The 15,670-nt window shown below is 61.7% G+C and overlaps 1 protein-coding gene across 1 annotated transcript in view; it reads left to right on the top strand.

Moving 5' to 3' along the window:
* Positions 1–15,670, top strand: part of GRB10 (growth factor receptor bound protein 10) — a 154,222-nt gene that overhangs the window by 100,812 nt on the left and 37,740 nt on the right. Inside the window, 2 exon segments of the mRNA XM_055300820.1 lie at positions 2,765–2,856; positions 2,859–2,905. Of these exon segments, the coding sequence (XP_055156795.1) occupies positions 2,765–2,856; positions 2,859–2,905 (139 nt within the window).

The following is a 15,670-nucleotide window of genomic DNA, read 5'->3' as shown; positions in this document are numbered from 1 at the left end:
CGCCAGGAGCTGGGGAAGGCAGAGAGGGCTTCCTGGAGGAGGCCACCACCGGGCCCTCCAACCCTGAGGGCGTGGACTGCACGGACCGCAGAGGACAGCAGGTGTGCTGCAGGCGGGCGGGCGGCGGAGCTCGGGGCTGCCTCGCCCCCACCCACCCGACGTCCCTGCACCTTCGCCGACGTCCGGCACCTTCGCCCACTGTCCCCGTCCTGGTGCGTAGTTGTGGGCGGACACAGCCTGTGCAACAGGGACTTTCTGCAGCCCCAGGGGACCTGCCTTAGTTTGGCTTTGACAGCACTTGGGAGCTGCTGTAAAGTCAACGTGGGACTTGCTTTTTTATTTAAATATTTTATTTATTTATTCATGAGACAGAGAGAGAGAGAGAGAGAGAGAGAGAGAGAGACCGAGACACGGCAGAGGGACAAGCAGGCTCCGTGCAGGGATGCGGGACTCGATCCTGGCACCCCGGGGTCACGCCCTAGGCCGAAGGCGGATGCTCAACCCCTGAGCCACCCAGGCGTCCCCACTTTTATTTTTCTTTTAATTTTTAAGAAAAACGTATGGAGCGTGAAATTCACGTAACAAAAAACCCAGCGCCGGAAGCGTATGGTTGAGGTGTTAGTACTCTCCAGGGTCGTGCCGCCACCCCCTCTACCTGGTTCCAGAAGTTTCCACCGCTCCAAAGGAAGCCCCCTGCCATGCAGTGGAGTCTGCACTCCGCCCCGCGCCCGCGGCCTGCGTGGCCCTGCTGCGGACGCCCTGTCCGTGTGCTTCCACGAGGGGAGTCCTTGTGTCCGGCCTTGTTCACATAGCACGATGTCTGGTTGGATTTTTTTTTTTTTTTTGAATAAAGGCTTATTTTTGAAAGAGCAGTTGTAGGTTCATGACAAAGCTGAGAGAAATTGGTGAGCGCTTCCCGCAGCCCTGCGCCGTGCATCCCACGTCCCGCGGCAGGTGGCGGCACGGTGGGCGGGCCTGCGTGGATGCACGGCGGCCCCGGCGTCCTCGGAGTGCAGGAGGGCTCGCGCTCCTTGTTCAGTGGGTGCGCTTGGACACACGTACGATGACGCGAGTCCGTCCTTGGGCTACCGTATGGGATAACCTCACTGCCCTAAATACTGGGCTTTTAGTATTTTCCAGAACAACCTCTGGGGAGCAGCTCTGGTGAACAACTAGAGCATCGGGGGTCGGTGTCTTCTGCAGAAGTCAAAACACAATAAACCCCTCGGGCTGCGGGAGGTCCCTGGTTCGTGCTTCGGGGCCGGGGTGCAGGACAGTGGGCCCGGCCACACGGCCTCCTCTCTGCCCTTGGCACAGGGGACAGCGCGTCAGCCGGACGCGGTCATGGCAGAGGCTGGGGTGGGAGGAGCGGGATTCATCCACAGGACACGGCCGTGTCCGCCGCGTCGAGCCCTGGGGCACAGCCGTGCCGTCCCGCGTGCCGACGGGGGGCCCTGCTCCCGGGGGACGCCTGGCAGCCGGGGCACGCCGCCGCCCGCAGCACCCGGGACAGGAAACGGAAGGCAACGCTCGGTTGTTTTTCGCTTCGACTTTGAACCTGCTTCTTCTGCTGTTTTCCTAACTGGCCCTGATCCCGTTACCGTGGTGCCCGGCCTTGTCGTAGGACGCGCGGGTCTTGCAGTCTTGGGCGGACGTGCCCGCGGGTGGGCAGCATGGTGCGCGCCCCGCAGTGACTCTCCGCGCTGCCTCGGGGTGCGGGGGGCTGCGGGGAGTTTCCGAGGCTTCCGTGCTCTGGGGGGGACGCGGCACGGGGCGCTCGCCTCCGATGCATTCACTCCCGACCACCTTTTTGTACAAACGGGGATCGGTTCCACGATGCAGACGAGACGCGCAAAGCCGCTTCTCGTGTTTCCACGCATTTGGAGGAGTGTTCGCTGCCAGGGCCCTGGGCAGAGTCATTCTCCTGAAAATGCTCCTTCTCACAAAGCCTCCTCGCCCACCGTCGCCGGGGAGCCGTCGGGGGGCGGGGGGCTGGTACGTGTCCCGCACGGAGCGTCGTCTCGCACGGTGCTTCTCAGGCCCGGCTGTGCAGTGAGCGCGGGGATCTGGGCCCTGCGGGTCTGGGAATGGCAGCTTTAAAAGAAAAACCAGAAACAGACTTTTTGTTGCGGAATAACGCACGTACCATGAAATCGGCCGTCTCGACCGCAGGCGAACCGGTTCAAGGTGCTGCGTGTACTTCCGTCGCCGTGATGCCCGGGGCCTCGCTCACCCTGCAGGAGGGAGGGAGGGAGCCTCTGCCCGAGACCCAGGAGCCCCCCCGCCCCCCGCTCCCTCCCCGGCCCCCAGCACCCTGCGCGGCGCTAGCCCGGGGATGGTGACCCGAGGTGCCCCATCGACGTGCCGTCCCGCGCCATCCGTCCTTCTGTGACTGGCTTGTGTCGCCCGGCACCGTGTCCTCCGGCGTCATCCCGGCGGCAGCAGGTGTCGGAAGCCCCTTCCTCGGGCAGGTGTCCCCTTATGAGGGTGGAGCACGTGTGCTTCCCCGTCCACACGTCGACGCACGCCGCGGTCGCTCCGCCTCTTGACCGTGGGCGCCAGGCCTGCTGGGAACCCGGTACCCTGGTATCTATTGGAGTTTCCTGGGCTACGTCCCCAGAGGCGGGATTATGGGATCGCTTCGGGAGACGGCGGCAGCTTTTTATTTATAGCTTATTTATTTACTGGGTTTATTATTATTATTATTATTACATATCTTTTTACGACGGCAGCTTTTAACCCGCGGTTGTGTCTCTCCCCCCAGACGCCTGCAGGAGGAAGACCAGCAGCTCAGAACCTCGTCTCTGCCGGCCATCCCCAACCCCTTCCCCGAGCTCTGCGGCCCCGGGAGCCCGCCGTGCTGACGCGCGGCTCCCTACCTCCAGGCCAGGCAGCTGCCAAGCAGGTGAGCGAGCGCCCCTGGCTCGGGCGCCGGCAGGACGGACGCCGGGCTCATTGCCGTGCGAGGAAGGGGGACAGCGGGGATCTCTCCTCTTCCTTCTTTGCCTCTTGCTGCTTTTTGATTTATTGGCCAGAATTCCACTTGTTGGGTCAGGGGTGCATCTGCGTGTTGTGGAAAGGGGCTCATACAGGTGGTACGAAGTAACGACCTGGTGCTTAAAGATGAATTTTAGCTCCGAGAATATTCCGTTGGCCGGGATCTCTGGATGCATGCGGCGTTTCTCAGGCCCCTGACCGTCCAAGGGTTTGCGTTCGACGTTCCTGCCCTGGAATGTGACCTGCGCGTGGCAGGGAAACGGGGACCTAGGGCACAGCAGCCACCTTTTTACTTTTTTTTTTTTAGGATTTTATTTATTTATTCATGAGAGATAGAGAGGCAGAGGGAGAAGCAGGCTCCCTGCAGGGAGCCCGACGCGGGACTCGATCCCAGGACCCCAGGGTCACGCCCTGGGCCGAAGGCAGGTGCTAAACCGCTGAGCCACCCGGGAATCCCCACAGCCACCTTTTCGAACTAACAGTTTCTACCTTAAAAATAGGCCTGTGAGCTGCGTGTTCTAGAACCGCCATGGCCTGGGGGAACCTGGGGCGCGGAGGGCGTCTGTAACTTACCCCAGGTCAGGTCGTCAGGCTCTGTCCGTCCGGTCGGCGTGGCCTGGGCCGCGGCGGCTGCAGCCCGGGGCGGGAGACCCCGTCGCGCTGCCATGTGGGCGGCGGTGGCTTAGGTAGGATGCTGACGACAGGAGCGTCCGACCTTCACGGGATGGTCCCACTCGCCAAGGATTGTTCTGCGAAGTCTCCATATTTTATTTACTCATTTATTCCTCAAAACACCTCTAGGATTTAGGTACAAATGTTACTTCTGTTTTTTAGTTGGGAAACAAGCCCAGCTGTTAAGTGGGGGGGGCTGGGGGGGGGCTCTGGGGTGAGCGTTGGGGACACATGGGGCCCCGGGGTGAGTGGCAGGATTGGGGGGTGAGCATTGGGGCCAGGTGGGGCTCTGGGGTGAGCACTGGGGACACATGGGGCCCCGGGGTGAGTGGCAGGATCTCAGGGTGAGGGTGACTGTTAGGGCCAGGAGCGACCCGATGGTGAGCATTGGGGCTGGGTGGGACCCCGGGGTGAGCAGCAAGACCCCGGGGTGAGCGGCAGGACTCTGGGGTGAGCAGCAGGGCTGGGTGGGACCTCAGGGTGAACGGTGGGGCCAGGAGGGACCCCGGGGTGAGCGGTGGGACCGCAGGGTGAGCGGCAGGGCTGGGTGGGACCCTGGGGTGAGCGGCGGGACCCCAGGGTGAACAGTGGGGCCAAGAGGGACCCCAGGGTGAGCAACGGGACCCTAGAGTGAACATTGGGGCTGGGTGGGACCCCGGGTTTAGCAGCGAGACACCAGGGTGAGCAGTGGGGCCAAGTGGGATCCCAGGGTGAGCAGTGGGGCTGGGAGGGACCCCGGGATGAGTGGCAGGGCTGGGAGGGACCCCAGGGTGAGCATTGGGGCCAGTCAGACCTGACGTTGGGGTCCAGAGGCTCTGCCTTCAGCCGTTAAAACCCCACGTGCCCTGGGACCCTGATGTTGTCTATTTTCATGGGTTTGAACGACCCTTTGCTGTGAACCGGAACCTCTCGTGTCCCCTCTGCACCTGGCGGCCCCAAGCGCCGTGGGCCCCCACCCGTCCCCTCTCCCCGCATCCCCCCGCCCCACCGTGCGTGTGAGCACGCGGGGAGCCCGGCGTGTGGGGCGGCCCTGCCCCGGCCACCTCCTGCCTCCAGGGGCTGCCCCGTCCGGTCCCGCCGTCGACGCCTGGGAGGTGAGGTAAGCGTCCCTGTGGGGCGGCCAGCGCCGGCTGGGCTGCGGCCGTGTCACATGCCTGCGGGACATCTGGGACGTCTGCCTCTCCGGTGACCTGCTGCTGCAAATAAGGGTCCAGACAGGCTGTCTGTGGATTGGTCCCCGGGCTTGTTTACGGCCTCGCCCAGCCTAAAATAAGCCCAGGAAAATCTGCCCTGGCTCTGCCAGCGCCTGGCGAGAACGCGGGCCTCCACCCGCGCCCGACTGTCCAAGTCTGTCCGCGGAATCCGGAACCTCGGGAGCCGGCCTGCTGCTTCTCCCGGGACCGCAGCGTCTGCCTGCTGTCTGCCTGCCTGTCGCCGTCCCCGGCCGTGGCCCCGCAGGCCCAGGGCGAGGCTTCACGCTTCGGCGAGTCCACGTTCCCCGACGTGTCGCACGGCCTCTCGGGGCCCCGGGATGGACAGCTGGGGGGGGGGCAGGGGCCCTGATGAGGTCATAGGCTCACAGGGGAGCCGTCATCAGGGGGAGGAGCCCTCAGCCCCACCACTGCGGCAGCACTTCCAACTCCCCCGTCCCGCCGTCCCCTGTGGTCCCCGAGGCTAGCAAGTCGGCTGCAGCGTGGGCCCCGCTGTCCCGGGGCTTAGTGTGATGACGTCGGCAGGGTGACGCGCTCCCTCAGGTGCAGGCAGATGGGGCAGCCGGTGGCCGAGGAGGTGGTGCTGCTGATGAACCATCAGGGCCCCCGCGGCCTCCCGGGCATCCCTCGGGTCGGGGTGTGACCCACGGCGGCCGGTGCGGTGTGTATGGCTGGAGTGATGGTGAGGGCCGCGTGTGCGTGTCCTGCCCCCGGGGGTGGGGCCGGGGGTGGGGCCCGCAGGCAGGTGCAGGTGGGTGGTGGAGCGATGTGTGCATACCCCCAAGTGTGCATGGCCCTGCCCCCGGGGGTGGTGCTGCAGGTTGGGCCCCTGGGCAGGTGCAGGTGGATGATGGGGCAGGCCCCCCACAGGGTGAAGCAATGGTGAGGGCTGCATGTGTGTGCCCCCCCCCAGTGTGCACAGCGTTGCCCCAGGGGTGGTGCCGGGGATGGGGCCCGCGGGCAGGTGCAGGTGGCTGCTGCGGGAGGCTGAGAAGGGATGAGGGGAGGGGCAGGGGGCCGTGCAGAGGAGCGCCGCCGCCGAAGGGAAGAACAGGGGTGCTCCCAGAAACATCTCTATTTCCCAGTTTCAGGCCGCCTTACTAGCTTGATGGGAACATCTGGAAGGCCCTGTCCGGGGGCCTTCCTCCCAGCAAAGGGGTTTCCATGCAGCTGCCTGTGACCCGTTGGAGCAGGTTTCTCCGCTCGTTATTCAAACACAATTAATCGCACGTTTAACCCCATTTCTAATAGGGCGTGAACGCTGTCCCCGCTCCAGTCCACACTCTCCCCCCTTTGCTTACTTTCAAAAATTAATTTTCTGGAACTGAATTAATTGCCTTGCGCCGGGTTCTGCCCGTTACTGATGATCCAGCGTGGGCCTCCCGAGGCTCTCGCTACCGTTTAATGAACGCGCCTGCATCAGACCGTCTTTGGCAGGAAAAACCAGCGGCCGTGGCCAAGTGCGGGGGTAGCTTCGTGGAGCGCGCCCGCGTGGACGTGCCGGGCCTCCCGCTTCTCCCGCCTGGGTGGGGGTCGCCCCGGAGCCCGCGGCTTCTCGTGGGCGCCCACCCCGGGGGCCTCACCGCCGCCGCACGAGCCCCCTTTCTCAGAGCCTGCGGCACGTGCCGCGTCGGCTTTCTGGAACCTCAGGGCTCGGACGCGTCGGGAGGAGGCCCAGGGAGGTGCAGCCTGAGGGCTGGGGTCCCCGAGGGCCGTGAACGGTGCTGCGGACACTTGGGGCCGTCGCGGGATCGTCTGGGCGGGAGCCCAGGAGAGGGGTGCTCCGGCCCCCGGTGGGACAGGGGTCACTGCCCCCTGGCGACAGTCACTTCACCAGCGTGAGTCTGTACCCGTCGGCTCATCCCCGCCGTCCTCGGGGCGAAGCCCTCTTTACCCAGCGTCCCTCAGGCTGCTTCCCCAGGGCGCCTGGGGGCTCGGTCCGCAAAGCATCTGCCCTCGGCCCAGGTCACGGCCCCGGGGTCCTGGGATCGAGCCCCGTGTCAGACCCCCCACTCAGCGGCCACTCCGCTTCTCCCTCTGCCCTCCCCCCAACTCCGTGGTCTCCCTGGCGCGCTCTCTCAAATAAATAAAATCTTAAAAAAAAAAAAATGTAAAGAGAAAACCTCACCGGTTGGTCTTCCTGTCCTGATTTCACTCCCTGGTTTCTCGGGAGCGAGGAACGGCGGCTGCCACCACCGTGGGGCTGCACCCCTGCCCCCCGCACCCCTTGCCTTCCGGCTCCCTCCTTGCCCATCCACCTCCATGCAAGCGCGTAGCTTCCCTGGAAGGTTTCCTCGGGAGGAACGTAATAAACTGTCTCTGTTAGTTTTTAAAATGTCACGTCTTGGGCGGCTCAATGGTTTAGCCCCGCCTTTGGCTCAGGGCATGACCCTGGGGTCCCGGGATCGAGTCCCGCATCGGGCTCCCTGCATGGAGCCTACTTCTCCCTCTGCCTGTGTCTCTGTCCCTCTCTCTCTCACGAATAAATAAATAAATAAATAAATAAATAAATTAATTAATTAATTAATTAATTAATTTAAAAAAATGTCGAGTCTGCAAACGAGCGATCACACGCCGTCCCCGGAGCAGCTCACTCAGCAGAGGCCGACGAGTGCTCCAGGGGGCGTCCGGGGCAGTGCAGGGTAGCCCCATCCCATCCCGTCCCGTCCCGCCGCTCAGAGGTCTCCGCGGCCCCTGCCGCCTGGCCGCCAGCCCCCCTCATGGTCCCGTCACGCAGCAGCCAGGGCGGGTCACGTGCTCAGGGGGGACCCAGGCTTCAGGTCGGCGGTGTTCCCGGGGCGCCCAGCAGCGCTCCGCACAAACAGGAGCCCGTCTCGCCAAACCAAAACGTGCACGTGTGCGACATTTCGTTCCTCCGGAGGGGACCGTGGCATAAACCAGAGCAAGCAAGTGGAGCCCACGCGCGAGGCAAGCATTGCTGCCCGTTCCTCCTGCCGTTGCACCTGCTGCCATGGAAGGCTCTGGAAGCTGGGACGCTCGCTGTGGCTCCTGTCCCGGTCCTGGGGGAGGTGCAGTGTCGGCAGCTCTGAGGCCGAGCGCCTCGGGAGTCGGTGTGCGGGACAGAGGGGCGCTAAGGACCGCGGGTGGGCTCAGCCTCGCGACTGCACGAGAACCAGAGGGACACAGGGCCCGAGTCCTGCTCGCGAGTCTCCGTGGCTGCTGTGACCCTGCCCTTGTGCGTCAGCCACGCATCAGCCTGGGCCTCAGGCCGCGACGTGTGTCTTCCCGGGGATGGGCCCGCCCAGGCCTTCTGGATCCGGAGCAGCGGCTGGCTCTTCGGCCTCCGGCCTCCCCCGCGTGTCACTGAGTGACAGAGAGCCTCGTGCCTCCTTTTCTTACCTGCGCTTTCTGGAAGCCTCGTTACCTGAGTCATGAGACGGAAACGTGCAGGCCCACGATGGCTGGGGAGGGCCACATTCCATCACCTTCTTGGAAACTCCCGTTTCCTGCTGGGTTGGGAGACACCCGAAGAAAGTCCACTGACGGGGGGTGGGGGCAGCCTGGAGCTTCCCAGACGATTCTGGTCGCGGGTCCTCGACACGCTTCCCTGGGACCCACCGTGGGAAAGGGTGCCGGGTTGTCCGGAGCATCTTTCAGAGCTGTGTGGGGATAGCACTAACCTCCAGGTGTCTCGGAGCACTCGGGGCGGCAGCCGGAGAACGCCCCACGCAGGGGACGCTTGCAGCCACCTGGTGAGCTGCGCCCGAGGGGCAGTCCCATCAGGAAACTCCGTGGAATCCCCCCGCTGGGCTTTCTCCAGACGGTAAATGCCTGTGAAAATAGAAGCTCTCTGAACTTGTGAGGCCCCACGCGGGTCCTGGATCGCGGCATCGAAGCTCCCGTGGCATCCGGGGGAGGCCTCGCAGGGTGAGCGTTTCAATCACCCGTCTTCCCCGAATGCGCGTGTTCCCCCAAATCCGAGAACACGAGGTGGTGTTCCCGGGCCCGCTGACGGGCTCGATCTTGCTGCTGCTGCTGCTGCTGCTGAAGTTTCCTTTGGAGCAGGGGCCGCTAGAAAACGAACTTCGGCCCGTTGCGTTGCCGCGTCAACGGCTCTGCTGCAGGTGCCCGGGAGCACCCTCGTCACCTTCTCTTGCATTCGTGTTTCTAACCGGTTCACGCAGCGGGAGAGCCTGTCACGCCCGTGCAGCGTGGGCATCTGTGTCTCAGGACTATCCGTGACTGCTCGGGGCACGTGTGGTTCCACTGGCCGCTCTCCCAGCGCGTCCTCGCCTCGCAGGTCCGGGTAAAGCGCTCCGGGAGCTTGCGGGGACACGAGCGTGTCATCACGTTCTGAATCCTTTCCCGCAGCGAAGTTCCCGGGAGCGGCTTCCCGTGCAGGCTCGTGAGCGTTCATAGCCCTGGTGCGTGTTGTGATAGGGGTTTGCGAGGGCCTGTTGGCTTGGTGATCGCCTCCCGGGTGGAGGGAGCGTCAGCAGTTTTGGGCCCTGACTCTGCACCAGGACCATCGCTAGACCAGGCGGCCGCCTGTGCCCGACGGTTCTTCGCGGCAGCACAGGGTGGCCCTGGAGGGCGTGGGTCTGGCCGAGCCGACACTGGCCTGTCCCCAGGAGCCCACGGCCTGCTGGGCGAGACCGATGCTGGCCGGGCCGCAGGGGCGGGTGACTGCCAGCGGGCCAGGTGTGCGAGCCAGACGCTTCCCTGTGCCGGGGAGCTACAAGCTAGCGTAGCCCCAGTATTGAAGGATGAGAAGCTGATTGTGGGCTTGGAGGGGGAGAATGTTCCAGAAGGAGGAGGGGGGAGGGCCCTTCACAAAGGCCTGGACGTTAGGACCTAGAGTCGGCTAAGAATTCCATCCCAGGTGCAAAAGAGAGTCCACCAGGTGTCGGATAGAGGGGTGCGGAGCAGCTTTGCATTTTGGGGAGGTTCCCTCTAGTTCGTGGTATGCAGGATAGGGTGGCACTCGGGGAGGGGGTGTGGCATGGTTCGGCCATCATGCACGCGGGCTCGGGAGCCCATGGCCTTTGGATGAGGACCAGAGTGCTGAGGCTGGAGAGAATGGGCTGGGTTTGAGCAAAATCACAGGATCTAGTGATTTCTTGCTCTCCCCTCCTTGTCCTGGCACTTCTGCTTTTCCTCCTTTAAGGGTAAATCCGACCTGGAGCTCTGATCCTGGCTCCTAAATTCCATTCTCCACCAAAAGGGTGCCGAGCAAGCGCTTGAAGAAAGAGGAGGCACGTCCCAGGCTCAGGGCAAGAGGAGGGTGGTCACTTATGGACGCGGAGAAACCTGGCAGGTGCCACCGGGGCCCAGCGTCCTGAGCCAGCGTCCCCTGGGGCCCCGCGGTGTCTCGTGGGTGTGTGACGCCGAAGATGTGAACCGGGACTGGGGGGGTTAGTCCACGAAATGGCGGGGGCTCTGCAAAGTGTGACGGTCACAGAAGACCCCAGAAAACTCACTGTCCAGGTGACAGACGAAGAGACAAGACACCCGGGTGTACCCCGAACCCCAAAATGGTGCTGTTGCCTTTCCTAAAAGGGACATCAGTTGGACCTTGGCTGAATTTGCAGGCGCGCGTGTCGGCCGGAGGGAGCGTACTGGTGGACTTTCCCGATTTCAGTCCTGACGCTGTGCTTACGAGGGAGAGTGCCGCGTCTCGGGGGCACAGGCCGCGGGGTAGACGGGCCACCCCGACCAGCAGGTGCGGAAGGAGAACAGGCTGAAGCAGACGGGGCCAACGTTAGTCCTGGGGAACCCACGTGAAGAACATATGGGAAACCTTATACCACCTTTTATAGGTTTTCTGGAAGCCTGAGATTCTCACAAGATAAAATGCTAAAGAATGAGAAATCCTGTTTCAAACCCAAAACATGCCTCTTAAGTGCACAGATTTTTTTTTTCCCACTGTGCTTTTCTCCCACGGGACAAACAGCCTAGGAGACAGGAGCACCCCGCACCGATTCTCCATAGGTCAGGCCGCCGCCGCTTCCATGCACGGCCCGGGCGGCCTGTCCCCGGAGCCGCGCTTCCAGGAGGGGAGTCGATCGAGAGCACCCTGCTGCTCTTTCCTCCCCGTTCTTTACAGGAGAAATGGAGCATCCGTGGTTTTGGTGGCATAACGTGCCAAGTGGATTCGTGTGTGCCGTGCTCTGCTTTCCTGCGTATAAGCTTCGTCCGAGGGAAGGGGATTCCCAAAGCTTCAGTCCTGGGGCCTCAGACTGTGGGAGGTTCCCAAGCAGGTAAACGGGGAGGAATAAACGGACCGAGCTTCGTCAAAGGCAGTGCCCCCTCCGTGCTGCTCTGCTGGCGGGGTGTGCTCACGGCTCCAAGCGCCGCAGGGGGTGACCGTGCTGTAATGACGTCTGCACCAACCCTGTGGGCCTGACGTGCAGATGCCCCCTTGTGATCTTTTGAATTTGTTCGAGTGGATTTTTAGGGCCATCTCGTGGCTGTTTGCCAGGTGGGCTCTGTCAACTGGTGCGGGACTAAGCGCGTGTCCTAGCAGGCAGGCCCGCTGCTGCGTGGTCCAGGGTGGGGAGGAGCCACGGACTCCTCGGAGCCGGGAGCACCCTCCTGCTGGGGAGCCCAGGGCTGGAGACACACAGGCAGCTGTGGGGAGCCCAAGCTGTGTGCAGGGTGGGTGTTGCTTCTCATTGAATGGAAATAATCACGCCTGACCTCTCGCCCCACTGCCTGTTGGCTGCCGAGGTGGGCTGCAGCCAGCGGGTTGTGAGTGCACCTGCTTTTTGTAGTTTGGAGGAAGCTCTTGATGCTCCCCTGGCCTTGCACGCCCATGGGGCGGGGCCGGCTGAGCTGCACTGGCAGCCATGTGGTCGGGGGCTGTCCTCCTGCTGTGGCCACCTCTCCCCACACTGCCTCCCCTGAGAGCACATGCTGGTGTCCAGGTCCTGGAACAGGGGTGCCAGAGGGCTGCTGGCGGTGGGGGGGGGGGCAGTCCAGGGCGGCTCCTGCTGGCTGCCAGTGGCCCAGAGGATGCCCCCAAGGAGGGGGCCCTAGAAGAGCTGTTGGAAGCTGCTGGAGCAGAGTTCGGAGTAGGCCCAGGGATATGGTGCACATGGGTGCACGGCAGATACAGTGCACGGCAGGGGCACAGGGATATCGTGCACAGCGGGTGCACAGGGATACAGGGCACGGCAGGGGCACAGGGATACAGTGCATGGCAGATATGGTGCACAGCGGGTGCACAGGGATACAGGGCACAGCAGAGGCACAGGGATATGGTGCACAGCAGGTGCACAGGGATACAGGGCGCGGCAGATGCACAGGGATAGGTGCACAGTGGATACGGTGCACTGCAGGTGCACAGGGATATGGTGCACGGTGCATACGGTGCATGGCGGGTGCGTGGTGGATACAGTGCACGGCAGGTACACAGAGATACGGTGTACAACAGGTGCACAGGGATACGGTGCACGGTGGATATGGTGCATGGCGGGTGCACAGGGATATGGTGCACGGTGGATACAGTGCACGGCGGGTGCACAGCGATACAGGGCACAGCAGATACAGGGCACGGCAGGTGCACAGAGATATGGTGCACGGCGGATACAGTGCACGGCGGGTGCACAGCGATACAGGGCACAGCAGATACAGGGCACGGCAGGTGCACAGGGTTATGGTGCATGGCGGATACAGTGCACGGAAGGTGCACAGGGATTCAGTCCACGGCAGATACACAGGGATGCGGGGGATGGCAGGCGCTGACTGCTATGACCCGTTAGATGATGGGAAAGAGCCTTATTCCATCAAGCCTCCGTCTAACCTAGAGCGTAACAGGTGAGCAGCTCTGGATGTGCGAGGTCCCGAAACCCTGAATTGTGTTGCTGAAAGCAGAATGTGCGCGGGTCCTTCGAGAACCAGGGGAGATCTCGTTGCCAGTAATTGTCATGCACAAAGTCTGGTGCAGCAGCCAGAATAGGAGGCACAGACCGTGACGGGAGTGGGTGAGGAAAAACGTGCGAGGAAAACCCGCATCCGGACAAGGGCTGGTGTCACTCTGGGTCAACCTCACAGTGTGATGATTTTGAGTTACTTTAGGGTGACTTTGGTTGTTAAGACATAGAAGTCTCGGGATCCATCTCATCCCACTGGATTGTCAGGTCTAGACGCACATCTGTGCCTGTGGTTTCCCTGGTCTGGGGTGACGCGGGTGTTCCCCGGTGGCCCCAGGGACGTTGTTCTTCCGGGCAGCCAGCTCTGTGACCCGGATCCCCTGCAGACCCGCGGGCTCTTATTCTGTATCCATCCCTGCGGGGTCATTGGAGCTGCTGCAGGGAAGGGCAAGCGGCTTCTGTACAAACTGAGGATGTTGAAGTAGGCGGACTGTGCATCCGTCCCCGAGACTAGAGGAACCGGGCCGTCTGTCCATCCCCCAGATTAGAGGAACCGGGCCCGTCTGTCCATCCCCGAGACTAGAGGAACCGGGGACCGTCTGTCCGTCCCAAGACTAGAGGAACCGGGGACCGTCTGTCCGTACCCAAGACTAGAGGAACCGGCGATCGTCTGTCCATCCCCAAGACTAGAAGAACTGAGACCATCTGTCCATCCCCAGAGTAGAGGAACCAGGCCCGTCTGTCCGTCCCAAGACTAGAGGAACAGGGCCCATCTGTCTATCCCCAAGACTAGGTTCCGTCTATCCATCCCCAAGACTAGAGGAACCGGGACCGTGTGTCCGTCCCAAGACTAGAGAAACCAGGCCCGTCTATCTGTCCCGAAGACTAGAGGAACCAGGGACTGTCTATCCGTCCCCAGAGTAGAGGAACCAGGCCTGTCTGTCTGTCCCAAGACTAGAGGAACTGGGCCTGTCTGTATATCCCCCCAAGACTAGAGGAACCGGGCCTGTCTGACATGAATCTTCCTGAGGATGCTTGCAACCTACCCCCAGGTCACATCCAGCGGTCAGGTTTTGGTGGCATCTGTGGCCGCATCTCTGCAGCACTTGGCACCTGTGCGCATCCAGAACTGCTTGCTCGTCCAGCACCTGTGAGCCCCCCTTGCTATTGCATCCTCTCTGTGCCGCACTCCCCTCTCTCGGGACCGCTGTGCTTGGAGGACCCTTGGCTGCCTCTGCGCCTCACGCTCCAGCAGCGCGCTGGCCCCACGTGATGTCGCTGCACCCCAGCACCAGGTGCCATCCGGGTGCTCCCGCACACCTGCAAGCAGACCCTGCAGGTGGTTCTGCATCCCACACTCCCATGTGCTGGTCTGTGTCCCCATCAAGTGAAGGGTCATGAGGTCGGGATTTTAGTCTTAAGGACCGTGTCACCAGCACCCGGGTGCCTGGCCAGGAGGTTCTCAGGAAACATCCGCTGAATGGATGGTGGTGCTGGAATCCCACCCGCCGTGGAGGTGGGCCTGAAATCTGGAGAGGTTCCGACCCATCTGAGGCGGGCCTTGGAATAGGCTTCTCGGGGATCCCTGGGTGGCGCAGCGATTTAGCACCTGCCTTTGGCCCAGGGCGCGATCCTGGAGACCCGGGATCGAATCCCACGTCGGGCTCCCTGCATGGAGCCTGCTTCTCCCTCTGCCTGTGTCTCTGCCTCTCTCTCTCTCTGTGTGTGTGTGTGACTATCATAAATAAATAAAAAAAAATTAAAAAAAAATAAAATAAAATGGAATAGGCTTCTCGGTCACCTGCCAGGCTCCGTGTTTCAGAGTAAGTGCAGTTGCTCCTAGAAAGCAAATCTTGCTGTCTTACTCACGGGAGTCCCACGTGGAATGCTGTAGCATTGATTATTTTGATGTGTGCTGTAGGTCACAAAGTGCTGTGATTGGACAGCGTCCTGCCTCTATAGCTCAGGTTCTGCCTCGAGGCTCATGGTTCCGCAGCGGGTTTCTGTTGACGTTGCTGCCGAGGCTCCCGGGACGACTCCTGTCACCAGGAGAGAGAATGTTACATTAAATGAGCGTAAATGGGCTCCTCTGTAGTAAAAAGGCATGTTCTTATGCTCTCCTCGTTCTGCATCTTTTAAATTTGTGGCGTTTTATTTAGATGTCTTTATGATGCCAGAGGGTGTGACTCGTGGAGCTGTGGAACCTGCCTGGCAGGTGGGAATCATGCTCATGCCAGCACCTGGGCTCTGCACCCAGGGTTGGCCTTTGGCTCTTTGTCCTCGTTGGTATAAGGGCCATCCTCTCTGTGGCAGCACAGGGCCTCCCTGTGAATTGAGTGCATGCAGGGCCCACTTGCCCCTATTAATGGCCTGCAACCCACTCTTATTATAGAGAGAGCAGAAATGATCGTTCTTGTGCGTAGATCTGTGGTCAGTTAATGGCTGGTAGGTGGGAGGACAGATCGATGGTAGAGAAATGAGTGAGAGCTGATGGCAGATAGTCGATTCCCAGCAGTATAATTGCTGGATCAAAAGATGTACGTGATTCATGCCTAGAAATTCATTTTTTCTAACCATCGTCAAAGGGCGATCTGTCCCTTCCAGTAGAACGGGAAGGTGCCAGGGCTTGGCTGTTCTCCTGGTCCCAGTACGGAGTGATCCGGGACAGGCGTCCTGTACCGCTGGCCCCGGTGACAGAGGCAGCCTCCTGGGCAATCCATCACTTGGATTGGCTATTTCTGTAGCTTCAAGGAACTCCAGCAGATGTCTGGGGGTGAAGGAACAGCCCTGAAGAGAGAGGGCATTTGCTTTCCTCCCCGCCCTGAGCCTCAGGCCTTGACAGTCAGAGGGTGGCGTAAGGCGGATGCGGCCACATTCAGGCACTCCCTTTTTTCGGTGTTGGATCTCCTGAACCCGTGTTTCGTGGAAACTTTGGTTTTCCTGATTGAGCGGGGT

Source organism: Nyctereutes procyonoides, unplaced genomic scaffold (genome assembly GCF_905146905.1).
Source record: "Nyctereutes procyonoides isolate TBG_1078 unplaced genomic scaffold, NYPRO_anot_genome, whole genome shotgun sequence".
NCBI lineage: Eukaryota > Metazoa > Chordata > Mammalia > Carnivora > Canidae > Nyctereutes > Nyctereutes procyonoides.
The sequence above is the reverse complement of the archived record's forward strand: the minus strand, read 5'-3'. Positions and strand labels throughout refer to the sequence as shown.